The sequence below is a fragment of the Phasianus colchicus genome, chromosome 3 (assembly GCF_987193195.1).
Source record: "Phasianus colchicus chromosome 3, bPhaCol1.hap1.1, whole genome shotgun sequence".
Classification (NCBI taxonomy): Eukaryota; Metazoa; Chordata; class Aves; order Galliformes; family Phasianidae; genus Phasianus; species Phasianus colchicus.
In genome coordinates, this window is record NC_143438.1 from 50,421,916 (window position 1) to 50,449,878 (window position 27,963).

A 27,963-nucleotide genomic window follows, 5' to 3' on the forward strand; every position below is an offset into this window, starting at 1 on the left:
GGTTTCACACTTCTAAACTAAAGGCTATGACAGATGAAGTCTAGCACATTGTATTACAGCAGCATGAGATAATTCAGTTCCCACACCGTGTATGTGTCTGGCAGAGGCCACCATATTCACAGAGAGATGGGACAGGAATGCATATGCCTGAGTTTATGTGCTACCAGTCACAGACCCACGTGCTAGCTACCCTGTCAGTCATTATGAATTATTAGCAAGAAAATGAAGGAAATCTCATAGATGCTTAAACTGATTCCAAGGTCTGGAGCAGAACTGAGCCACCAGGGCCGGCTGAGAGCAAATAATCACACTTGTACAGGTCTCACCTTAGAATCCCAAGTAGAAAGCCTGGGCGAGAGAGAAATCCTTCCCTTCTTGGAATGGGGCAGGACAGGAAAAGTAGCAGTGCTACTTTTTTTTTCCTTCCTCAAAGGTCTGTTTCTTATATACGAGTGTATTGAGCAAGGAAAGCCAGGTGAGTAAAAGCCACTACATAATTTGCCAGGATGAGCTGTCCTTTGCCCAAACAAGCACTTTTAAGGTTTGTATCCCTCACTCGTACACCTCAGCAACTCATAAACCACCTGCAAAGCCACATTTGTGCTAACCTGCCAACCACAGCAAGCTGGGAGCTTCCATTGCTGGTGGGGCCACCAGCCGTATGAGCAGCCATCAGGAGAAGATTGTGGGGTGAGCAGTTCATTTCACAAACACAGGCTTTAACTGAGCATGTATCAGCATCCACTTTGATTCAGTTGGGCATGGGATGTTGTTTATTTGATTTCTGGATCAAAAGCACGATTAAAATTCACAGCAGACAACTCGAGATTATTAAAACTACAACACACATCATCAATTTGGAATGTGCTCATGGCTTTCATGTACATTTAAAAAAATGCTGAAGGTATTATCAGCTAGGAAGATAGTAGTTACTGCCTCCCCCCATCCATAAACATTCTCTAAGTGTATAAATACATGCAGTACACGCCTCTGGGCAGCCTGGTCTAGTGGTTGGCAACCCTGCCCATTGCAGGGGGGTTGAAACTAGATGATCATTATGCTCTTTTTCAACCCAGGCCATTCTATGATTCTATCAACATAATTTACCAGAGAAGAAGGAAAAGAAGAGATACTTCTGCCTGCACAAGTCATGAAGTGGACAAAATAAAAACAAAGGTCTGTGTTTCACACTATTTGATTTCAATCACAAGGAAAAAAAAAAAAAAAAAACCAGAATTTGTATTCTGTGGAAAGTAGGACACAGAAATCTGTATTTTAACACAGTAAGGCAAATTAATTCTTTGTGAAAAAACACAGAAGTCGATGGAACTATACCAGAGATGAATTTTACCCAGGCTGTAAAAAGAAAACATAAGTGCAATGTGGACCAACAGAAGAGATTCCATTTAGAGCAGGAGTTATGTTTCTGTCATAAAAAAAAAAAAAAAAACAACAACTAACTAAATTTATTTCCTGGAAGGAGATCCAACTTGGCTCCACTGCAGTAGTGTAGAAGGGTCCAAAATAAGTAACAGCAGGCATCTCCACTAAAATTTGCTTCTGAGCATCATGATTTTTCCTCTGGTACCAGCGAAGAGTTGAACACATATTGCAAGTGAGGCACAGGAGCTTACTGCACAGAATGTAAAAAGGGGGCAAAAGCTCTAGAATTTAAAACTCAGCTTGGGAATCGGTGTACGATCTTAAACAGCTCACACACATTCTGTGAAGCTAGTTCCCACCTAAATGTCTTCAACTTCCTAAATATATAGGCTCAAACTCAGGAGTGGGGAGAAAATAGTTTCACCAAGCTCAGTGCCTGCTGCCTCACACAGCAAGGTGGGGGTCTAATCCTTGCTGCAGGAGTGCTTGCAACAGTGGGTGCCTATGGGCTCCTTGAAGCATCGGCATCTTCCAAAACCCAGCTGATGATTAGATACACAAAAGTAAGAACCCTGTATTGTTTTAGTGGTAGCAGTTTGTACACACCAGCACACGTTATCAAATGAGCAGCAAAGCGCCATCATCACAATCTGTGCGTTTCTGTCTGTTTTATGGTATCCTCAAAATGGTTCTAAAGAAGGCAGGATACAGAAAGCAGAAATATCTTTCCTTCCCAGATGGGCTCATGTGAAATTCCGCCTGACTGTGAATGGCAGATAGGATATTTTGTTCACTGCGAGAGACCCTGCTTTGAATAATGTCCTCACATTTGTTATAATCAGTGAATATTTCCTTTCACATCACATTTTCTCCATACATAAACTTGGCTTAATCCAATAAAGAGCCTATATATGCAGGTCTTCTACCCATCGCACAAGGGAAAGGGTGACTTTTTGATCCCTGATAGTCACCCAGTTTTTCATTTCTGCATGAGATAGACCCATGAGTGGCAGTCTCCCTCATGTGAAACCGTTTGCTCTCAGGTTGTTCTCAGCCTCAAAAGGAAGGAGACATCTGGTAAGTAATGCTTCTTGGAGGGAAGCAACAAAAGCTGCACCAGGCACGAGGAAATTGTTCATTAAAGAAACAGTACCAAACATCAACCAGGGAACTATGCTGATGTGACAGATGAAATTGCAGCCGAAAGAACAACAACAACAAAAGAATGGAGAGAAAGCACAGTTCTAAAGTTTTTGCAATAAATTTGTCTTCTGAATAGCAGATGTACACCAAACATTCCTCCGAAATTCTGGCATCTAATTCAGTCATGTTTAAAATGGAATTTTAAATGGTGGCGGTTTCTAAGGGACAGAGCAACACCTAAGGTCTGAATCTGACTGATATCTGGGAGAATTCCACTGAAATCAATGGTTACAAGAGTGTAAATCTGCAAGAGATCTAAATCTGTCCTAGCTGATTCCAGATCTATCTTTTATTTGCTATATGGCTCCAGGCAAGTCAGTGACCTTCTTTTTATTTCTCAGCTTCTCCATCCGTAAAATGGTGATAATGCTGCTTGTAACACATGAAGGCTGGGGGGACTGGTTAGTTCTATGGCACTCTCTGGAGGTGGAAACTGCGTGGGCTCAGCCGTTTTTAGTCACCTCCACCACTTTCACGGACTATTCTTAATTCAAGTATTTTCACTTGCTCACATATTTCGCTTTCAGAACTCCCAAACTGTAGGCTGAAGTCTTTACTCAGGCGTTAATTCCATCACAGGATTCATATGAGAAAACCACAGATAAAATTCGGACCTCGGCCCCAACAACAACAAACTGCAAAGGTACCTTATGCAAGACAACCCATGCGACACGCAGTGCCATTGACTTTGCTCACATTCGTTTTTCGGAGTTCGGGGGGCCCAAACAGCCACGGCACCGGCACACATTGTCAGCCGCCCGTTTCCTCGCTGCCGTTTGAGGAGCGCTCCCGTTCGCAGCCACAGCCCGCGCTGTTCCAGCAGCGAAACCGGGAGAAAACCCCAACCTGGGAGCACCCCGGTGCCTGACAGCGGTGAGAGGGACCTCTAGCGTGTGCTACAGCTGCGTGCCGCGCTCGGGGCTCGCTCGCACATCCCAACCACCGCAGTCATTTTGAATACGCGACGGGAAGTTTCGCTCAGTGCCTCCCAACTACTTCGCGAGCATCCTCGCACGGGCGCGGCTTAACCCGATCGGCATCAATTAAAGTTCCACTTTCTGACGGTTCGGTCAGCGAAACACCAACTTCCTCGGGTTACCCCGAGTCCTGTCATGGCCTCAGCGCGGAGCTCCGCGCACCCCCGGCCCCCGAGGAGACGGAAAGTCGCGTTTCGGGCGAAGCTAAGAATCAGCGTAAGGCATCCAGCCGGCAGTCCGCCGCCGTCCTCCGCACACCGGGCGATGCTCGCGGTGCAACGGAGGAAGCCCGGCTGCGTCCCTTCCCCGCCGCCCTGCGGGGACGCAGCCGGGCTGTCCCCGCCGCTGGGAAGGTAGAGGCGTTTCGCCCATTTTTGCATTTGCCCGAACAATCCCAGCACGCTCGCTGCCCGCGGGGCATTCTCAAATAAACTTGTATCTCGTTGATTGAAAACAGGCGGCGAACGGCTTTATTATTTTTTTTTTTTTTTAATTTATTTTTATGGTTTTTTAAGATCAAGCCGCTGCTCTCTTTCTCTCTACCGGGACACCGGGGGAGCGGGGCCGGACGCTCGGGAACCTCAATCCCCCCCGTCCTCGCGGCTCCGCCGCCTCCCCCCGGTGCCGTGTTGGGGGAAGGGCCCCGGGGCCGAGCCTCGCTCGCCGCCCCGGCAACAAAGGGCCCCGCGGGGGGCTCCGGAGGGGATGCACCGCGGAGGGACGGCGGCGCGGGGGTGGGATGAGGTGCGGCGCGCGTGTCGGGGGGAAGGTGCCTCCGGCTCCCGCACACACACACACACACACACACACAGACAATGGCGGCCCCCTCCTGCAGCCCGCCGGAGAACAATGCCCGCCGCGCACCCCCCGCACGAAAATATCAAAATTTAAATGAAATAATTCCCCCTCTTCCATTCCTCCCCCTCCCCCCCCCGCCCTCCTCGGAGAGGCGGTGGGGAAAGGAGGAGCCCCCCCCTCCGCCCGCCGCCGCCGCCGCGAGGCCCCCCCCTTCTTCCCTCTTTCCCTCCTTCCCTCCCTCCCCGCCTCCCCGCGGCGCTGCGCTGCGCGGGGGCGCGAGTTGCGCGGGGGAGCGCGGCGGGCGAGGCGGCCGCGCCGCGTCCCCGCGCGGGGTGCGAGCGCCCGGCACATGCGTGGAAGCGAGCGGCGCCCGAGTCCCTCCGCACCCTCCGCTGCAAACAACAACAATCCCGAGCAGCCCTTACCTGGAACATCGGAGCCGCCAAAGTGTCCCTCTTTTTTTTTTCTTTTTTTTTTCCTCCTTTTTTTTTTTTTTTTTTTTCTCCCCTTCCCCCCCCCCAACTCACACTTCCGATATTTCTCTCTCCCGGCAGCGGTCTGCTCTCCTCGCTACACCAGAGAGAAATGCAATAGCTTGGCTAAGGTAGACAGAGCAAAATACAGAGAATAGTTGCTCCAGGGCTTTGAAACCCCTCAAGGCAAGGATCAGGATACAATTAGCTCATGTCTCTACCTCCAGTCTGAATCAATCTCCGAAATAAAAGTTAAATTAAATTAACTGATCACACGGGCATTAAATTGATCTCCTTCGAAACGTGCATATATATATATATATATACATATATCGCGTGTAATTTTTTTTCCCGATTTTTTTTTTTTTTTTTTTTTTTGTGGAAAAAACAGTCTCATTCCAGCCTCCAACTTGCTTTTTACTTTCCTCTTGCACAGAAAAGCTGATTTTAATCGTTGTGATTAGTTTTGATGTAACGTTTCCGCGGGCGATTTCTGCAAATGGATGGAGTGTTTCTTTGCCAGAAGAGGGAAAAGCAGCAGATGATGATAATTATAAGGATTGTTGGTTGTTTCTTTCTTTCTCTCTGTCTCTCTCCCTATTTGTATTTAGATCTGGCTCCTCGCTCCCCGAGCTGACCTGACATTGCCATCGCACCGAGGTCACACCACTTGTTGATTAGGATCACCTCCCGTTCCGATCGAGGGATATGTGATAATTTGGCAGCGGAGCAACACATTTTCTGTTCCCTTGGCTATATAACTTCCCAAATGACGTGTATAAAAATAAGCACATGGAGTCTGCTTTGCCCCAATCGAGTCTGAATCAGTGCCTGGGGGTGATACACAAACTCATTTCAAATGTTCAACCATGCAGAATTCCAAAAAGATTGAAGGAGTTGCATTGCATTTTTATTTTATTTTATTTTTATTTTTATTTTTATTTTATTTTTTTTGGAAGCAGCAAAATTAAAAGAAAACAAACCCGTGGAAGCAAACCCAGGAATTTAGCAATTAGGTTCATGTGACATTGCTCACAAATGCTACTAACTTTCTTTCTCCAATTATCCAATTAAAATGGAGCCTGGCGCATTTCCTCTTCTTCAGCAGGGAGCGTGCAGCACCCTTCTCCTGAGGAAAACAAAACCAGGGATAACTCAATCATTGGGAAATCCTTCTCTTGAACGGGGCTCCCTGACATTCCTCACTTCTCACTCCATTACATATTGCTGCATTCGAGGCTGCCGTGTTCAGAAATAGATCATTTATTTTATTTTTTTTTTTAATTATATACATTTTGTTACAGTGGGCTATTTTATCATAAACCCATGGGTCGCCTCCCATTAGTGTCACATCCTTGCAGTATACTTTTTTGGAAACTGTATGTTTCTAAACACTTCACAGCCCATTAATTCAGGGACTTTGCTGACATTTCTTATGACAAAGACCAGGCTGTGGGGCCAAAACTGCCCAGTAAAGCCCCTAAATAGAACCAGACTTGTCCAGCAAATATCTGCGTTTAGGTTTTTATTATATTTCTGTGTAGTATCTGAAAGAAAATAATGCAAAATATAACAATTGTTGTTTCCCCCTGAGGCAGTCGATGTAACCTAAGGAACGACCAATTCTCTTGCTTAAAAATACATCCAACCCAATCCATTCTTTCTTTTTTTCCCCCTTTTCTCTTTCAATAGCAGTGGTCACTTCTCACATAAGAATCACACAATTTGCGACTGCTTCGTCTTTGTGATATAACAGGCACAGATATCAGAGAATCATAGAATGGCTTTGGGTTGAAAAGAACCAGAACGATCATCTGGTTTCAACTCCCATGCTGTGTGCAGGGTCAGTATATTTGTTAATTAATCAAGAATGGCTGACAGAAATTAAAAGCAAAAACGTTAAGCAGCCACACATTCATATGCCCCAAGAAATACTGAAATGTGGCTTCATCTGGAATTTTTATTTTTAATATTCTTCCCCAAACCAGGCAGCACACAGGAGGAACAGCTCCCCTCAGCCATTTGTGCCTTCCCCGCTTGGGTTTGGGCGGAACATCATCACTCTGCTCTTACTCATGTTATGCAGCTTCAGCAACTGAGTCATCTTGAAGAACTTAAAGCTGCCGTAAGAACTTAAAACCTTGAAATGCTGTAAAGAAAAGGCTCCAAGTTTTTCATCCAGATGAACTGAGCGACAGGATTTGGGACACCTGTGCCTTGACCTAACTTTATTTCAATCTTACTTTGTGTCACTGCAGAAATCTTTATGGCTCTTTGTATGTGACTGTTTTAAATGCTTCACTGCTCTTCTCTTTCTAATAAATAAGTAAAGCGATGCCAGCAGCCTAGTACTCATTAGCGACCTGCATAATACACAGAGAAAAAATCAGGAAGGGAACAGATTTTAATTTTAAGCTTGCGTGTGGCTAATGCAGAGAACGGTGAAGAAAAATAGCAAAGCAGCATCTTTAAAAAAATCTGACAAAATATTATTTTACCTGCAGTAAAGAGTTTATCAGGTGATGTCAAAAGACAAGAAAAGACGTATTTTCCTAAGAAGCAAGAAAATGCATCTATTACTTTAAGAAGACTCATTCACTAAAACTTTCATTTCCATGTCAACTATGGGCTTAAGTCCCCCATCGCATTTATAGGGCAGGGCAAATGCTCTCTGCAAACCATACTGGGGAGATGCTGATGTCTCTATTTGTCCACTGCCATATGGTGGTGGGACTGCAGCCTCGTTCCCTTTACAGGATGGAGAAAAATATAAATGCACATGCATAAAATGGAGATACTCTCAAAGATGTCAAGGGCATTTCACCATTACACTGAAGGGCCATCTGCATCTCTTTTTACATGCAAATTAAGCACTTCCACAGTGCTTTCCAAGAGATGCAAAGCCCCTGCCTGTGCTTCTCCTGCCTTCTCCCAGCATCCAGTGCTCTCAGACTGAATTTACTACTTGCTTGGCCATGCTCTGACCTGGGGATGTATTTTTGACATCATTAGAGCTCACTAGTCTAACCCATATGGGCTGCCACATATCTCTAAATAAGTTAGTGGTGTTTACCTTTATCAGTTGCTTGGAGGTAATTTGCATGTAAAGGAGAACATATTAAACCAAATTCTTTTCTCTTTTATTTGAAGTTATGTTTATTTTTTTTCCCCTTAAAAGCAGGTTTACATAAAACTTCATTGTGTTTGTGCATTATAAATATTTTACCGATGCTGAATAGCAACCTTAATGAGCTCAAACTGAGCTCAATATTTGATTTCTGAATTTTTCCTCAAATCATCACCTGTTCATAATTAGCTTCTGGAAATCTATAGTAATTTTGCTGCATCATTGTCAGTGTTAACAGTTTGGAAAATTGTGGCTTCTGAAGAGACAGGTTTTCCGGCTGCTGCAGATCATACGTGTCCTCTTGCTAAAGGGCATTATTTCTGATTTAGCTGTAATCCTGTCTGCAAGCAAGGACCAGGGCTCTTCTCAGGAAGGCCCTCATGTAGGCTTGACCTTCTTTTGCAAGTTTCTTCCTGCAGTACCTTAAGTTCCACATGTGCAGTAATCTTCTTTCAAAAGTACTAAGAAGTGCAGGTCAGTGTGGAAATAAAAGCTGAGTGACAGTTATCTGCCTTAGATAGTTTGGATGGTTTGTCAGTCATTCCTTCTTTTTAGGAAACAAATGCAGAATATTTTAAATTGCATTCAATGAGGGAGATTTAGAAACACAGTTTCTCCAGATTTGTTTTCTCCAAAGACTGCAAAAAACACTGTCAGTTTTTTTTTTTTTTCCCATTGTTATCAGTAGTATTTTGATGCAGCATTTGAAGAAATAGATTTTATTACTTAGCTATAATTTGGATTGAATAGTGCAAAGCATACTGAGCAGTATGTAGGCTCAGCAATAGTATCCCTTCTGCACTTGTGAGAAAAACAATAGGAAATTGTGCCACGGGTCTGTTGTAGGATGGTGGCTGAATTAATGCAGCAACAAGCTGCCCTGTCCCTAAGGAGTCCTTATGCACCACTACCATTCATGCCACTTATGTCCTGTCATGTTTAGAAAAACAACAGAATCTCAATATTTCTGTATCCCACTTGCAGTTCCCAGCTGCTTTTCATGAGATGCCCTTGTTCTGTGCCTAGCTGCCCAGATATGACAGCCCTTTTTGCCATGAATTACAGGAGGAGATGATGTTTCTTCCTAGATTTAAGTACCTTAGGCTCCAAGCTCTCTGTTACCCTCTTCAGGGATTAAGAGCAGAGTAGTTGGGTGCGTGGTTAAAGAAGAAATAGCATCACTGGAGTGGGAGATGAAGTTAACGTAACATTGTATGCAATTTTTCTAACTGGAGTGAAAACACACAGACTGAACTACATTCTTCCCGAGAAACATCAGGTTTTGATATATCATAATCTTCTGAGAGTTTCTGGGTCCCGTGTGAACCTGTGGATGCATTTACAGACTGTACAGGTAATTAAGGGACTATAGAATAGCTTCATAGAAAATCTCCTTTTTTTGGAGGACTCTTCTGTGAGTGTTTTCCAGTGGCTTTCAGTGCCCCTAGATTCCTCTACCAGCAATGGGAGCTGGAGATACTAAGAACTCCAGGAGACCTGTGGCTAGACAAAAAAAGAACGGGTTTAGGAGATTGTCTTTGAGCATGCAGGACTGAAATTATGAATCTTGATGTAATTGCCTCCTATGTACAGATGCATTTATAATGAACTTTGAGAAATCCTCTGATATTCTCTCCTTCTCTCTTCCCTCCCCTGGTACTCCTTTCTGTGAGTAGCATATCCCTCTGCTTGCCCAGTGATGGCATAGAGAGGCTTTTTGAGGGGCACAACAGGACAGAACTGCAGTGCCTGTTTCTTGCCTTCAGACAGCTGTTGCACAGCAAAGTGGTGTCTGCTGCAGAACAGGTGGGAAAGAACCAATTCTGCACAATCTGTGAAGGCAGAGTGCAAACTGGAGTGTACCTGTGCTCCTGTTAGCTGTTACTTGGATTTTCAAGCTTTTTCTCTCCACCACCTCAGCAAAAGGCAGATTGTTTTTCAGATAAGAATGTCCGCTTTATTGAAGGTCTAATGCACCCTGATGACCACTGTAAGCTTTTATGGGCCGGACTGTGTGAAACAGCAGCAGGATTGAACATGTGAGAAATTTCAGTCGGTCTAACTGTTAGATAAAGCATGCAGAATTCAGGGCATAAGTGATAATATATCTCATGAGATTGTACAAATTGCTCTAAGACCATTCCAACTGAACTGCTCAACTGATTCTAATTAAAAACTACACTGAGGAAAAGAGGGTAAAGGGTATCTGTTTGTGTGTGCGTGCGTGCTGCGGGTGTGTGTGGGAAGCTGGTAAGGAGTAAAGTAAGCATTTGATCACAGAATCACAGAATCACAGAATCACAGAATCACAAAATGGCCCGGATTGGAAGGGACCTCAAGATCATGAATCTCCAACCCCCTTGCCACATGCAGGGCCACCAACCTTCGCATTTAATGCTAGACCAGGCTGCCCAGGGCCCCATCCAACCTGGCCTTGAACACTTCCAGGGACGGGGCATCCACAACCTCTCTGGGCAGCCTGTTCCAGTACCTCACCACTCTCATAGTAAAGAATTTCCCCCTGACATCCGATTAACTCGTTTTTGCTATTTTATCTTTCGGTACTCTATAGCAAAACACACAGTTTATAGAGATAGTATAATCTGACTCATTCTCAGTTCACCTGGTCCAGAGCCACTTAGCTTTTCTTCATGGTCCTATTGCTTGAGCCAGAACTGCACATAAGGAGCCCTATAACACAATGGCGGTACCTTCGAGGCACCATATAAAATTTATGTATATCTCTTTGTTCATCCTTTGAGTGTCAATCTCTTGTCTTTCCTACCCATAAAAGTATTCCCTGAGTGTACCTGTGTACATAGAGCCAATGCACAGAGGTATTTGATGTTGTTAAATAACAAAATGCACCATCAACCTTCCTTCCCAGATTTGGAACATTAAAAGCACTGTTCTCCAGAGTGTTATTCAACTGTACCACGAATTTCCAGAGAGGAAACTGGCACTGATGATACAGTACTCTCTTTCAATACAGTTTTATTTTTATATATATTCTTCTAAAAAAAGTGGCATACCAATGAAGTATGATAATACATTGAGATGATTTCTTGGAGTATGAATTTCTAGGCAACCAGTCATCCTATTCCAGTAAAGAAATATTTCAGAGGGATAAGAAATACAGCCTCAAGAGAAACTCAGGCTGTAAAATCTGGATCCATATCTGTGTTCTGAATAGCCCAAAGTCTGGAAGTATATAGTGGTCTGGGATGGTTTAATGGCTGATCTGGCTGAAGAAAGAGTCAGGCTGTAAAATCTGAACATGGTGTACCCTTCAGAAACAGTCCATTTGAAGGTTTTATACCTTCAAATAATTAGTCTAATTATTATAGTGAGGGATCTGCAGGTCCCAGGAACCAGACTCATTTGATATGTTCATTGTCGACAAAGTGTTTATTTTAAATATGTATATTTGAAAGAGATACTCACTACCCATCTACTAAAGAAGCAGCAATTGCTTGTTAGACTTTACAAAACAAAGGTACTACGGGTTGTATTGTATTTATTTAAATTACCCCAAGCTTTCAGTGTTATGCGTGAGCTTTAAAAACCTGATATTGCTGTTGTACCTTTGATCTCTCTCTGCAGAAATGGGAATCCCCAGAAAGCAGCTGTACTTTTCTGTTTGAAATAATCTGAAGAAATCCACTTTTCAATCAGTGACGTTTTTTCTCCTAGCCAATTCATGAAAAGCAGCAGTTTTTCACTTCATATTGATTTTACATCATTGTCATTTCACAGGTTTGCAAAAAATTATTGGAGCTGAGCTAGCCTGGCCCTACTTGATGGATGCGTTTATGCAAGGAGGAAGGAGTGAAATGTTAAGCTACTCGTCTACTTCATTCTTGGTTCTATATGTAGTGTGTATATCACACCTGCAGTTATACTGGTGATATTTATGTTTTAATAATGGCCCAGCACCTTGTTTTACATGAGGAACTTGTAAGCACTGAGTAGTGCTAGACAGCAGCAGGTTTTTTGGGTAGAGAAAGCAGTCAGAAGTACAAACCTTGTAGCACCATCACTATTCTTATTTGTTCCTTTTCGGGTCAAAAGTAGTGGCTTGCTAGAAGCTCATCAATATTTTAATCCATGCCCTGCTTGTCCTGTCACAGCTGCTAGGGGGACGTGCAGAGACCCACAAGTTTAAAAAGGATTTTAGTTGACTGCCTGTGAAAATAGAGTAAGTCATCTAAGGCAAAGGGTGAAAATGTCTGCCAGGGAAAAATGCCTATCTATCTGGAAAAGCTCCCCCTCTCATGCCACAGTCAATGAAAACTGCTGTGCCAGTTCACACAAGGGCAGTGTTCCCATAGATACCTCCAGGCAGCCCTTCTCTGTACCAACCAGCATAAAACAGATGTTGAGAGAAGTTCTACCTTGTCAGCCAACCTCCTGCTAGCCTGCTTGGGCTTTTGTTGGTTTTCTTCCAGCCTTCAGTCTTCTTGTGTGTAACTGAACCCTGGAACGTACTTCCTAAAGGAGAGCCTTTAGAAGAGAAAGAATATGATGACTGCCAAACAGAAATACAAAAACAATTCAGGGAAGGTGGCATGAAAAAAGCGCCTCACAAGAGCATGCTGGCAAGCAAGGATTGCTGCCAAGGCCATGTCTATGTTAGGAACACTCCCCTGACAGATATAATATCAAAGAGTGCTGTCAAAGGCTCTGCGGCTTGCTGTCTCTGGCCTAGCTGCTGATGCAAAGGAAGGAGAAGGCTCTTTGTCAAGGTAGCTGGCCGCCTTTGTTCTCTGCAACTATACTGCCCACAAACGTGAGTAGTTACTCCAAAGTGAACTTACAAAGGCAAAATTGCCATATCTCTGTCTCCTGCACTTGTCTGCCTCAGCAGAAAACAAAACTTTGCTAATGCAGCAGCAGCCTCTCTCTTTATCCCCATGGCGCCAACCAACGGTGAAAACCAATATCCAAAATGAAAAGGGATGACCACAGAGGTGGACAAAACATTCCTTCCTCCTTGCCCAGCTGTTTGTTGCCTCTTATCAATAGCTTGGCCAGGATATTTTCTCTTTTGATTTCTCTTATATTTTTAGTAATGAACGTGTTCAGTTTGCTTCTTTTAACTCAGTGGTCAGCTAACCAGTCCACTCTGATGCTAGCACAGGAGCAATCCACTCTGTTATTTCTCTGTGCTTACATGCAGATGGATGTGGAAACATGTGTGTTGTGACTGTGTACCCAATTGAAGCCAAGATGAATTCAAAGTGAAATCAGTGAGATCACAGAGGGAGTGATGCCAATGTTTATTACCTTATGCTTGTCCAAGATAAATTTCATCTGATCATCAGTCATCTCCAAATTGAGGGTACACCAGTGCCTTTTAATTCATCTCAGTTGTCTCACAATCCTCTTCAGCTACGTGGGACAATGAGTACCATTAGCAAGTGTCACTCACTCACTGTTTATTTTCCTCTGCCAACTCACTAGTGCAAACATTTGCTGGGAGTGGTTTCTGTGTGCCCCTCAGGAACAGCCCTTTCTCCCTTCTTTCTCACCAACAGCATCAGTCCAAACTTGAAAGATATCAGTCATCCCAAAAGGGTCCTGGGCTCCCTTGCCAGCTGTGGGAGGGGTTCAATGTGTTCAACCTTTTGCAAGAATGAGCTGAATTAAAACAGGTACAACTGGTGTCAAGGCTGGCTCCATTTCTATTTTTTTTAATTTCCTGTAGAGAGCCTTAGAATTTATTGGTCACAACTTCCCAAGAAGCAGAGTGTCCCTGCTTCCCTGGGAGAATCGAGTCAATACTCTTTCAGCTGCTTTACAAACATTGACCAACTAATCCATGCAATAGCCCCCAAGACAGGAAAAAAGAGGCAGAGATTATATGACTTGCCCAAAGCCACCGAAGGAATGTCAGGCTTATTATGAATAGGGCATATAGATCAAAGGAAATACAATGAGAACTTGGGAGTTCCTGTCTCCTAGTCCAGTTTTTACAACAGAGAACAACATTTCTTTCCTACAGTACAGCTTTTACAGTTTGTTTGGTTTTTTTTCTTTAAGTAAGGGATCTTGTCAAAAGTTTGAAGAAAATCCAAATAAATCATCTTAACTATCCTGTGTTGGTGCAGATGACTTATGTTTGTGAAGGGAACTTGCAGGCTTGCCAGCTTTTGGGGAGAAATGATGTCGTAAGATCACAAAGGCACAATCTCTGTCTTGAATAAAGCTGATACAACAACTTCTCTCTATGGCCTTAGCTATACAGCTATTCTTCTCTCATTTAGTTACAAAACTTTACTAACTGGAAGATTTAAGTGTCAACCTTCCTTGTAATGAATCCTTGGCTTTTTTAATCATAGCACTTCAGTGAATTATGAACTTGCAAATAGATGTGTACTGCCCATCACATTCCTGTGGAACCCTTTGAAGAGTTACTTAGTGCAGCATTGATTTGTATGTCCCAAGGAAACTTCATTTTTCATGATGCCAGTAACAAAATTCCTATGGCTTTAAATACCCCAGGGTTGGTACTTCTCATTTCCAATTTGTTCTGTAAATTCATTTTACTGTGGAGATCATAGCTGGAACTGTAAGCTTGTGGAAACAAACATACTGAAATTTCATATTACTTATAGCCCTGGTGGAAAACACATCCTGTTAATGCTTTGCTCAGGTTTTAAACATTACCCAGTTTTACAGGCACTCCCTTATGGGTGCTAGTACTGAGTACTCTTCTACATATATATATAGGCATATAAACATGCCTAACTCTACCTATGAGTATCTGAATATCTATCTACCAATTTATTTAGCAGTAACAGAAAAGACAGAGTCAAGGCTATACACAAAACTCTTGCACTTTCTAGCTTTTAAATTATGAACTATGAAATCAGTACTGTATTCAGAAATAAAATAATACATTTTTTTTTAGAGAAAAATGCAAAAAATTGAATCATAGAATCATAGAATCATAGAATGGCCTGGGTTGAAAAGGATCACAATGATCATCTAGTTTCAACCCCCCTGCTACGTGCAGGGTCACCAACCACCAGACCAGGCTGCCCAGAGCCACATCCAGCCTGGCCTTGAATGCCTCCAGGGATGGGGCATCCACAACCTCCTTGGGCAACCTGTTCCAATGTATCACCTCCTCTGTGTGAAAAACTTCCTCCTAATATCTAACCTAAACCTTTCCTGTCTTAGTTTAAAACCATTTCCCCTTGTCCTATCACTATCCACCCTCATAAACAACTGTTTCCCTTCCTGTTTATATGCTCCTTTCAAGTACTGGAAAGCCACAAGGAGGTCTCTCCGGAGCATTCTCTTCTCCAAGCAATTGGACAGACTGTATAGAAAATTGCAGGGAGGTATGTAAGTGTTGAACTGTAAAATAACTAAGTTGTTTCACAGGCAACCCAAAGAATCTCTCAGATGTGCTGTCTCCCTGTCCAGCCACCTGGCATTTCTGAGCAACTGTAGGTGACAACTCTCCCTGTACAGAACAGGCTCTCCAATGATGGGAGGTGATCTGTTTCCTGACTGTTGATTGGAGGGAATCTCACCTTCTCAAAATATGTTTTCTTAGCATGAAGACTTGACTTGCTAGGTTCTGTTGCATGTTTGTACTTGATAGCTTTCTAATATTTATACTTCGTATGGGAGTTCCAATCAGCTCCTCCTTAGAAAGAATGCTCATAGGAGCTGGAAGTGGATTCACTAGCTTTCATTGCTTTGTTTTGCCCTTTAGCTTGCTAATGTGTAGAAGTTTTTATTCAGATGCTATTTTATGGAATCATCACTTGTCTGACTTAACTGGCCAACATTTACTCCTCAGTTCCTGTATCAAGTCATTGAGCTGGCTAAACACTGAGGCAGAGAGAGACTTAAGTCTCATGAAGTGCAATGATACTTAAGAACGTTTAAATGCTTTAATGAACGGAGGCCTAAAGCTTCCATATTGTTATTACACTAGATTAAGCCAGCAATTAAAACTCACCATTTGGAAAAAATGAGTTATTTCTGACATTATTGTTTGAAGAAGTATTCATTTTTCTACCCTCTGACTTGACAGAAAGACATGTTACATTCCTCCAGTACAAAGGAAAATAAATAGCTGCAAATGATTATGGTGATGCTGGTGTTTCCAGAATGTCTGTATCATGAGGTGTCATTAAAATCTCTCTCCAAACCTGTCACATGTCAACTGGCAAAATAAGCTGAGCGTAGATAAAATAATTGCTATCAGAGGAGGTCTCACCTGCTTATGTACACTTGCAGCATGCCTGACTTTAGCAATGTTTCCTTTACTAAGTTGACAATACTTTTAATTTGGGATAACATTTCACTAGTGAATGAGATTAATGCACTCAGTGTGAAAATTGAAGTGTTGTTTTGTTCCTTGGTGTCTCACTGATATAAAAAAATCAACAAAGTAATCATGAAATAGCTGAGATGATTCACATGGCAGAGACCTAATTAAGTGAAATGACAACAGAGTTCATTGAACTTAAGGCAGATGTATGTTCACAGACACTTTGCTTCCATAGTAAAATGCAAATAACAGATTTTATATTTTAGGATGCCAAAAGTAAAAGTAAGTGCTAACTGCCTGATAAATGCACCGCTGTGATGATGAGTGCAGGATACAGCCCTGCAGGGTGAAGCATCTTCACGTCTGGCTTATGTCAATGGCAGCACACCATTATCAACACCATCAGCTGTCTCTCAGCACTGGTAAGATCACGCCAAAAGAAGAGATTCTTCTCGTATAAGAAAACAGCTCAGAGTGCATATTGGAAATTTGCCTCTGTCAGTTGCCTGCCACTGTTTACAGCCTTTTTGTCTCATCATTGCAGATGTTAGGGTTCGAATAGGAGTTCTCACTTGAAACCAACTATATGAAACGACAAGGAAAAACTCCCATGATCACAGTTATCTCACTGAGCAGGGACTACAGCATCCTGGATATAAGCTTGTGGCTTGCTTCAGAGCTGAGCAGAAAGAGAAGCAAGACAGGAAGTTCTGTAAGCAAAGAAAAAATATAATTTATGCAAACGATGGTTTGAGTTGAGCTAGAATCTCTTTTCCAAAGACTTAACATCTTATAATCTAATCCTGCTTAATCTTAGTTCTGAACCACCTTTTGTGTTATTACTAGACTAGATGAAAGAGCTCACAACAAATTAAATGGAAAGAGTTATAAAACAAGGGAGGTTCCATAAAATGCTCTTGTTTTTCTGGGCCAAAACCTCAGGAGGTATCAGGCACCCCCTATAAATGAATCACTCATCCTGCAGCTTGCTCTTATTTTCATTTTTGGCATCCTAATAAATACAGTCTATTTAAGGTTATTTACACAGACACACTGTAAATGAAACTGTCTGGGCTGTTTTATTTCATGTGAAGATCTGGCCCATTATTATTTGCTTAAAAAAAGAATAGGCGTGAAAAGAAGCCTCACAATCCTTGTAATTTCCACAAACGATCTTAAATTCCTCTGTGTGAGAGACATTAGAGAAGAAAGAATGAATACCTTGATCACTAGCCATTCAGATCATCCATAACACTGATTCTTTTGGAAGATGTAATATAAAAAACAACAACAACAACAAAAAAAAAAACAAAACCGGAAAAAAATAATAAAATAACAAAGAGACTGCCTGCCCTAATCTTCAATGGAATTTACTGTACTGCGACTGTAGAGTTTTACAGTGGAATCTACAGTGTGATCATAAAACAGCCTTGTTGTGTCCTAAATTTTATGGCACGAAGATTGCTCAGAGGAATAACCCCTTTTGTTTGGCACACTGGAGCCCAGATTGCCACGACTGTGGTTCGTGTTTTGTTCATGTTTATACATATGTATATATTTTCAGTTTCCGCTCTTTTCATTTCTCTTGGAGCACTGAGGGTTGTGCATGTGCTAGTTTTAAATTTCTGCAGCAGGGGAACTGAGGAGCTGCTTTTTTCCTTTCTTTTTTTTCTTTTTTTTTTCTTTCTTTCTGTTTGTTCCCCGAACTCTTCTTGCAGTTTAACAAGTCAAATACAAAACACAGGGGGAATAAACATCCACACGGTGGTACTGTGCGTGATATCACATCATTGATTGGATATACTGCATTGGAACATCACACAAAAGAGCCTGTAACCAAAAAAAATCAGTTGCCTGGAGCTTTGAGCTTTCAAATTAGGCTAAAGAGGTTCCCCTGATAACCAGCAGTGTTGAAGCTTTCAGTATTATTTAGTTGCCCAGACATCAGCAAAATTTTTCAGTTAAAAGGCCCCAGAGAGGTAGCACACCAGCAAGGTAACCCACCTGCCCACTCACTACTTCGAGATCAAAAAATCTATCTAAAAATCTTCAGTTTACCAAGCATCACTGGGAGCAAATGCAGCTCTCCCTTCTTCAACACTATCTCTGTCTGTGCAGCCTATTTTGCATCAAAAGATCCATTTGAAAGTAGAGATCCCTTAGAGCTAAATATTCTAAACTGACAGAAGAATTTCTAGTGGCACACCAGCCTGGAGCCATATTTTTATGAGGACATCACTTTCTATTTCTAAGCTTCAGTATGCACTCATGCTTCCTCATCGCCAGGAGCCATGCCACATCAAGTTGCCTCCTCCCAGCTTTTATGTTTTTTTAACGGAGTCCAGTTTGCTGCCTAACTTATGGCTATTTCCCTGATAAATTATCAGACACCTACGTCTCTAGGATGGAGATGTCCTGGTGTGACGTGAGCCAGAAAGGGCATCATAGGTGTCATTAAAAAAACAAAACAAAACAAAAGCAATGATTTTTAAATTTGATTATTCTTGAAAATCAGGAGGGATTTAAAAAAGAGTGTGAGGGGGAAAAAAGTAAAAAGAAAGGACAATATAAAATACGCAGCCCTTAAGTATAAGCTATGACCTAGGGACAGACAAGACAGTTCTCTTCCCAGAGAGCCTGACGCTCATGGACCTGATCCTGTACTGCTTGGCACTTGTGATGTGCCTGTGAATGGCAGCCATGCTGGACCCTGGCACCAGCAGAGCTTTGCACGACTGCCCTTGGGTCACACACTCCTTGAGAAAAGGCTCGTGACCCCCTGTACGCCTCGTTCAGCTCTGAGCAGGCTGCTCTCACTTAAATAAACTGCAGTTTCTTCGGTGTCTGGCTAGAACCTGACATGTTGTATTGCTGGGTTTAGAGAAACAATAGACCTTCCTGGATTTCATACCAGGTGAAAGCACTGTGTTTACAGTAATAATGATGTTCTCTTTTATTTTTCTGATTGAAAAGACATCAGGATTTAACTGCTTCCTTGCAGTGCTAGGGAATTAAATGCTTGTTAAAATATTTTAAAGGACTAGCACAAGGTTTCAGTCCTAAAAATTCCACATCCATCAAAGAAGGTAAGAATTTTTATGTTAAAAGAAGAAAGATGTGCTGTTATAAGTCAGCAACTTAAATGCCTTTATCTATCCAGCCTGCAAGACATCTGCAGAACATTCAGCAATTAAATATGCCCCCAGCTGAACAATAATGTTGTTGCTTGGTCTGCATATAAATTAGAGGGAGTTAAGGGTGGATGTTCAAGCCAGGCTCTGTTGTCAATATCCTATGCCATAAGCTGCCCTTGAAATCACCCTGGACTCAGCAAAGGGCTCTTGCAAAGGTCCTGGCCACAAGTCTCTTCCCCCTGGCCCTAGTAAAACAGAGCTCAGATCCTTGTGAAAGGGATAAATGCTAAAAATTCATCAACCTTAGATAGCTTAGACTATCTCTGAGCCTGCCAAAATATGTCTGGTTGGAAGGGCAGAGGAAGAAGAGGGCTGCTCTGTGTCATTTCTGAGGGTGACTAGAGGATGTTGGCATCAAGGGTTTCCTGGGAAAAAATTGTATTATATGTACATTTTTTTCCTCTGGTGCCTTCTGTGTAAGGATTCCAAAGTATTTTACAGATGCTGAAGTGTTTGATGAAGCTGCTGTATTGCTCTAGCGAGGCAAACAACCTGGGGGTGGGCCATAGCTGCCTGCTCACGTACACAGCAGCAGCAGCTGCAGTTGCTCAGGGGACGTCAGCCCTTGCTCCCCAGTCCCTCTCCTCTGCCAGAGGCCACCCCTTGCAGGAGCAGAAGCAGCAAGACAGGCTCTGGGCACAAGGACATCTGCAGCAGCAAGGGTGAGATTTGCCAGAGCTCAGCTTCCAGTACCCTGAGGCATAAACTTCTCAGATGACTTACACCTTCCTTAGGACTGTAGCACCTTTCCGCTTACATTAAATTGCCTTGAGATTAGAACAGGGGGAGAAATGAGAGAAAACATTTATCTTTGCCTGCTGGGACTTATCCTCCCATACAACAACAAATTTGTACCTGAGAAAAAGGGACGCTGGCTTGCTCACTGCTCCCAGTAGATAACCTGGAGAGCACCAGAAAATGCACAGCTACACAGCACAGCACCTTGCGTGTTGACTGGGCTCAAATATGAATGGTTTTATGGTAAAAAAAAAATCAGACAGCGCTTGTCACCTTTCAGCAAGAGGATCTACTTATTCTGTACCTCGAATTTAATTTTAACAGCGCTTTTCTTTATAATCACCATCACCACAGAATAGCTGTCTTTCAGCAATTTCATGGCAACCAACAGCTCATGCCTTCCATTCACTGTCAGCTTCTTGGCTATTTGAGAAGAAGCCTTGCTTGTAGCCTGTTGCAAAAGCACCAGATCCATTAAAGATGATATGATGGGATGGAGGGACTTGCAGTATGCACTCCAGCAGCCTTGCACATCTTGGTAGCAACAGAAGCTTCTGGGAAAAAGGCACAGAAATATCCAGAAGCAGTAAATATGGTAAGGTGTGCATAGGGCAACTACAGACTGTTAGCTAGGGACCCATAATGGAACACTGCCATCTTTAAAGGCATTTTTGTTTCTACAATTTTTATGGCAGTTTTATGGCAATTCTGCAACTACTGTACTTCATCGCTTCACAGTGATTCCTTTTTATCTCTTGAGATTATTCCAGGATGTTAGGATGTAATATATGGAGAGAAGAGCAATCCCTGCATAGCAGGCTACACATAAAAGAGTCATATAATCAATTGCTCTGATGTCATAAAAGTCACAGTCCACTGATCTGATGTCACTGTGATGGATTGGGACTTTTAATGCTTCATTTATGGCTTTTTAAAAAAGGGGAAAGCACGGTTTTGTTAAAACACATGCCGTTCCTAATATGGCATTAATAGAGCTAAATGGGATGCACTGATACTTATTTATTTGACCACAAAAGTGTGATCCAAGTTGAGTTTTAATGACAGAATTGTGGCTACTTCTGTATGTTTTCAGAAACCAGTGGGTGAGGGCCGGGAGCAATGAGCATTTACTCCAGCTGAGGATTTCATCCAAAGTTTTAATTAATAATAAGGGAATGAAAGGTTTAGCCATGACTTTGCCCCGGGTCAGGGGCAGCACATGACCTAAGGAGGGAGCAACCTGGGAAGCTGTGACTGTCGCTGTCGCAATCTGCTCCTGGTTCCCCCAGGCTTGGCAAAGGAAATATCGCTGATTGCCCTTCCCTTGCTTGTGGTACCTTGGAAGAGGATCAGGGATTAGAACAGGCTGTTGCAGGTATTGCTATGGGCAGAGGTGGATGGATGTGAAATCACACAGAGGCTGTCCCCTCTCTTCACTGTGGTCAGGGAAAGCTGATTGAAGAAGACTAAGATATGACCCCTAGTCTTCTGATGAGGTGATGCACGTGGGACCATCAGACCATAAGACTCAAGGCATCTGTAACTCACACAGCGTTAGAATTGAAGACCAGAAGAAATGCTTACGAAATTGTGTAAAACTGCAACACATTCAGAGCAATTTGTGGTTTGCCCCATAAAGCTATTTGCAGTTAATCTCTGATCAGCTCAGACTATAACAGAGAAGTCTAACTAAAACTGTGGTGCAGATGTCTCTCTGAGAGACACGGCTGACACCTGGCTGTGCAACCAGTCCTGCTCAGGCTTTTACTCTCCTGAGGCTGCTGCTGTTTTTGTATGTAGTGAGGAGAGCGGGGTTGTTGTGTTTTTAAGGGAGGCCTGCATCTCCCCTCCTGGCACTCACCCATGGTTTCCCATCAGGTGGCTGTTTCTGCTCACATGCTGTCAAGCTCGGTCTTTGGCAATGCCATGGAGAGGTCCTGTGCCTGCTGGGATGGCTGAGGGCAGCTCAAGATTCCCAGGAACTACCCTGGGCCCACAGGACTTGGTTTGATTTTCACTCACATTAAAGAGCTTTTCTAAGCAACCTAAAGGACTGCAAAAATGAAGTTACTTTTCAGCAAATGCCACAGCCATGAAATCACCGAATGCTTGAGTGCTATGAGTAAGAGCACCGCTACCTGAGTTTGTGACAGGCATTCCTGTTTTTGCACCTGGCCAGGCTTAAGTCTGGAAGAAAACAGCTTGAGTCATTCCTGTGCAACAGTCTTGCTCATCCTGGCTGTGGTTAAAAGATGATCCCTGTCACATTGCCAGATAGAGACACTATCATTCTTCTGCCTGTGTGCTCTCAGCTCCAGTTTCCCTCTCCTCCCCTGTCTCCTCTCTGGCCTACCCTTTCCTTTCACATCTCTGGTCCGCATCGCAAGAGCATCCCTTTTGGCTTGGGAAAAGTGAACATCATGTTTGTGGGGGCATTTAAAGCAAGCTTGCTGTGTCTATTCAACCAGTGGAGATATGGGGCCACAGCCATGCCATACAAGGTGTCCCTTCCACAGCAGGATGTCTACTGGTGCCTGGCCACTAAGATGATCAGAGAGCTGGAGCACCTCTCCTATGAGGAAAGGTTGAGGGAACTGGGCTTGTTTAGCTTGGAAAAGAGAAGGCTACAGGGAGACCTCCCTGTGGCTTTCCAATACTTGAAGCAGGAGGGGAATGACTGTTTACGAGGGTGGTTTGTGGTAAGACAAGGGGAAATGGTTTTAAACTATGACAGGAAAGGTTTAGATTAGATATCAGGAGGAATTTTTTCATACAGAGGGTGGTGATGCTCTGGAACAGGTTGCCCAAGGAGGTTGTGGATGCCCCATCCCTGGAGGCATTCAAGGCCAGGCTGGATGTGGCTCTGGGCAGCCTGATATAGTGGTTGGCAACCCTGCACATAGCAAGGGGTTGAAACTAGATGATCCCAGGCCATTCTATGAACTATGAACTATGAACTGTCAGCCTCAGGATGAAACATCTCCATCCCTGAGTAGTATCCTCTGAGTTCCCTTGGAGACCTTCTGCAGATTCCCTGGAGAAAAAGCAAAATATTTTTTCTCTGCCACGTGAATCCTCTGAGCAGAGGGCAGGATTTCCACTTCCACCAGAATTTCTTGACATCGCTGCCTCTCGCTGCTCTACATCTTTCCTGATACCCAGTGTATTTTCCCTTCCATGCTGGAAGGGAAGCCAAGCCAAGGGATCTGCTCCAGATATGTGTGCTAGTGCTCATTTTTTCACCATCAGTTTTAAAGTATCCTATGGTCCCTTTCTTTCTTGTTGAATGCAGAGTAAGAGAACTCCAATTTCATGCCCTCGGGCCTGAATAAAAGAATAAAAACAACACAATATTTGCATCTGTTTAACAGGCTCTATTCTAGAAGTCTCCATGCAGGAAAAATGGGGGGAAAAGCCCCATCACTCCAAGTTAAATGGTGCTGCTAAGAAATTACTGCAGGAAGGGAAGGCAGAGAAGAAAATTATTGGCGTAAATGACCTAGGAATTCATGGCCCTGCAATTGCTAACACAAAGTCTAAAAAGGTTACATTCTCTTGCTTCTCTGCCTACCCCCGATATCAATGAACATCAGCTAAAGGTGGCTGAAGAACCAATTTCATGCATCTACTGTAGAAGGAAATGAACTGAGCCAAGGGCAAAAATAAAATTATACAAATGTTATTATAGACTAGCCTGCTTCTGTCCTAGTTTAATTCAAATTTCAGTGCTGCAGGCTTTGCTGCTGGCAGTAGCCTTCCTGAATAAATCAACATTTGCTTACATCTAAATTATTAGAGAAACATGTGACTTTGTTTATTGTATAAATTATACGCAAGGTTAAAGCATTAACTGTTCCACTGGCTTTGTGCAGACACACAATCTCTCCCCTCCCCCTGCCAACCTTTCTCCCCCAAACACGTTTCTGAGGACGAGCCATCTTCAGGGCGGCTCACGGCTGATTTTCAGGGCCTTTTTTTTCCATTGCACTGCCCTGGGGGGAAATCATTTACTGCTGTGCAGAGCGCACAGGGGATGCAGAGTGCTGCTCTGCTGACAGGCTAGTGCTCCAGCCTGGCTGTGCAGGAAGGTTTATGGCTGCAGGAGGTGGCAGTGAGAAGGGTCTCCAGTGCCTGGACACATGGATGGGCAAGAGGAAGAAATGTCCTTCTGCCAGAACTGCTGCCTGGCTTGCTGCTTCAGCTGGCACAAGGATGCCTGCTGAGAAACAAAGCAGCTTCTGCACTGTCACCACTCGCAGCCCCAAAGGGACTGGTGGTTGGCTGCTCAGCTCTTAGATCTGCATCCATGGGGTGACAACCTCACCTATGGTCACTCTCATCTGAACTCATTTTCCATAACTGCTATTCTTACTCTCTCCAGTCTGGTAAAAAAGGGCTGTTTGCTTCCCCTTGGAAATGCAATTCAGCACTGCTGTAACAGTCCTAAGCACGGCAGCAGTATTGCTTCAAACTGTAATATCTGGCATTATTGCTACAAAGTGCTGAAGGATCTTCTTTTAAAAAAGAAAAAGCAAACAGAAAACCCCAAGGAGTCCTTCTCCTCCAAAACCAGCACCATCTCACTGGCTGGTACTGTGCTTTTTGTCACAAGTGCATCACCATGCAGGAACTGAATAAATCTTATCCACAAACATATCAGATGCCGTTAGTTTAGGGTCTAGGACATGGAATCCAAATATAATTGTCTCCTGGGTTTCTGCACTGAAACACTATCAGGAAATTTCTGAGGCCAGATTGAACTGAGTATTTTATTTACTTTTCATTTACACTTACAAATTAATATACATTTTCTGTGCCGTTAAGGGGCCATTGTACAGTGCTGTAGTTTTATATTCAGCAACAGGATGTAATTTCCCTATCAATAAAATTGTTGTTTGTTTTCCTCTGCACTCGATTATTATGGAAATTTCACAGTTTCTCAGCTACAGTGATGTCTAGTGAAATGAGCAGGCCACTTATGTGGAATTCTTTCTTAGCATCCTGAATCTTTTCTATTTATGCTAATGTTATTTCATGCTAATAGCAGACCATATTTTGCTTTGATACTATTAAAACCTGTCTGGCTTGAGTAAAGAGAACATTTTTTAGTGCTTTCTGGAAATGATCTGATGTAGTAAAACCATCCACTTTAAGAGTGTGGTTTTGGAGGACACTGCTTCCTTTACCCTTCAATCCAAAAACTGAGAAATCCTTTAGATGTAAATTAATTTCACTCACTCCTTTTCCCATTTTCATTCTTTATAAATGATAACTTACTGTGTAATTTAGCTGTGCTGTAAGGGACTCTTCTTCCAAGAGGAATTCAGGAAGCATATATTGTTTATTTCAGCCTGTGAACATGAAGTTTACAAATCTCATTACTAAATAATGGGATTGGAATTCTCATTGCAATTTTGTACACATCTCCTTGAAAAAATGTGCCCTCCTTCTCTCTCCTGAATAGCCAAAATCTTCCTTCTCCATTAGGAGGTTGTGACAATCTGCTCAGGTTTCCTTCCTGAGCATTGCCACAGATCTCAGCAGGACTGTGCCCGCAGAACCAGAACACGATCTTTAAAGAAGCTCTAGAAATTCATTTCAGCTTGAAATGTAAACTAAAATGAACTCCATTTCCATTGCCTGAAATGTGTGATGAAAAGGGACTCGCTGATTGAAAAGAATCTGTGCAGAAAATGTAATTAATATTTAGATACTTCTAACTACCAAGTAAGACTCTTCTGTAACCACGCAGTTCATGCCTGCCTTCTGAGCCCTGCACCCGTAGTGGCACTGAAAATAGCACCCAGCAAAACCAGTCTGGTTTCCCCACACATACCCAGCTGGGGATAGCACACATTTGTCCTGGTTCAGGATATGCACAGAGCTAGCAAAGGTTGTACAGGTCTGCTGCTGCTGCCTCCCAGCTCCAACATCGGGGACAAATCTGCGCAGCGATGCCTCCCATGTCTGACTGACAAGCCTGGGCAGCGGGGTCAGCTGGGAGGCCTGGCAGAACAGAAGGCTGTAATGAAGACATTTTCTCTCTCCTGGCTGACCTCCTGCAGCCGACAGATTTGAATAGCCTCTTCCCCAGTTGACAACATGAAATACAGGCTAGCAGAGATCAAAAGCACTCACCATTTATCTATCTCGTTATTCATGAAGTCCCCAATCACCATGGTATCTGAATGCCTCCAATGACCCGGGGAGAGTTCTCTAGGGCCAAAAGCCTCAAGTACTTCCTCACAGCAATCAAAATTGCTTCCTGAGGGCTTTTTTTTCCTGCTCCTGCTTAGAATTTTTATCCATTACTGCGGATCATCATGAGGATTAAAGGGAAGATTGAATCAACGGGGCAAAAAGCTTTGGCTGGATTTGCATAAACTCTCAGCCAGTTTCAGTGTTCTAGCTTCTGATCAAAACACTTATTTTAAGAGCAAAAAAGTAGGTGAAGAGAGGAATTAAAGACTCCTAGCCACAAAACCCTGTGTAAGAGCCCTGCAACCCAACAGAGACAAAACTACCATTTTAAGAGCAAGATTTGATATGTTCTACACACTGAAAATATAGGTAAGCGCATAGAAATAAATAATTTTATAAAAAGATACAGAATTCCAAAGTGGGAATTTTCTCCTTCTTTGTGATTTGCACTATGTTTTGACTGCCAGTCATACAAAGCCAGTAACCCAATGCCATTATTACCAGGGCAGCAAAATGTATGTCAGATAAGTGACTCACCCAGGTCCCACTAGAAACAGATGCAGCGGCAGGTGGATGTTGGTAGGAAAAGGCAGAAAGATCATGTGTTGTAGCAAAGGATTTTAAATATTTTGGTCAGGAAAATGAATGTCTGAGCATCTCCTTCATTGGTTGAATGTTGTCCTGCTATGCATTCATTCAGCTGCCCCAAACATGTCTGACCAACTGAGTGCCATGTATCTTGCTATGTGCAGATAGATAGTATTGGGTTCAACACATTTGTCTGAACAATGGGGACTTGTGCCATGGGAAGCATGGAGAGGATTGCCTTGGACCTCAGATGCAGCTTGAGGTTCTTTGTAGCTGTACCTGCTGGCAGCCTTGGTTAACCCAATGGCATCGTAGTAGCATCTCTGCCCTGTAGGCAATTTCATCACACCATTGCCACAGTGACTCCTCTCACTCATCTTCTGTGCCAGCTGTGGTGAGCAAACACATGGAGGCACTAGCACCTGGGTGCTTGTCTACTGCAGCAGAAATCCTGATCTTCTCCTCTTTTGTGAGCATTGGCTGATAGCCAGTGAGGACCTGACAACACAAATCTACATCTTGGCTCAAAAGCAGACAACTCAATAATACTGAAATTCTGTCTACAATGTTCACGTTTGCCTGCTACTAGGTGAAGCTACTAGAAATAATACTCCTGAATAATCAGTGCTATTAAATAAATACACTACCAACTCTAGCAATTTTTTTTCCGTGAGTTTTACAGCCTTGGATATTTGTCTTTAAGACAAAAAAGACCATGGTGTAGATTTTTCCAATCAAAGACTGAAGCTTCACACAAAAGGAAACACGTGTTCAGAATCTGCCAGCAAGTTTGGCCCTTGATTTTTATTTGTAGCCTGTTCTTCTGTCTGTAGTCTTCCAATCTAAAATAAAAAATAAGACCAAGAAGGTAAAGAGACTGTACAATGATCATCGGGTAAGACCAACCAAAAAACAGCCATTATGTCTTGGCATTGATGCTGCTAGCATCCTCTGAGACTACAAGCAAGTCTTTTAATTGATCTGTGCT

At 43.1% G+C, this 27,963-nt stretch overlaps 1 protein-coding gene across 1 annotated transcript in view; it reads right to left on the minus strand.

Annotated features, from left to right (window-relative positions):
- The window catches only part of KCTD1 (potassium channel tetramerization domain containing 1), a 98,335-nt gene extending 93,506 nt beyond the window's left edge, over positions 1–4,829 (minus strand). The window contains exon 1 of the mRNA XM_090137496.1: positions 4,787–4,829. Within this exon, the coding sequence (XP_089993622.1) occupies positions 4,787–4,795 (9 nt within the window). The 5' untranslated portion in view covers positions 4,796–4,829. The remainder of the gene's footprint in view (positions 1–4,786) is intronic.
- Between the last annotated feature and the right edge of the window lie 23,134 nt (positions 4,830–27,963).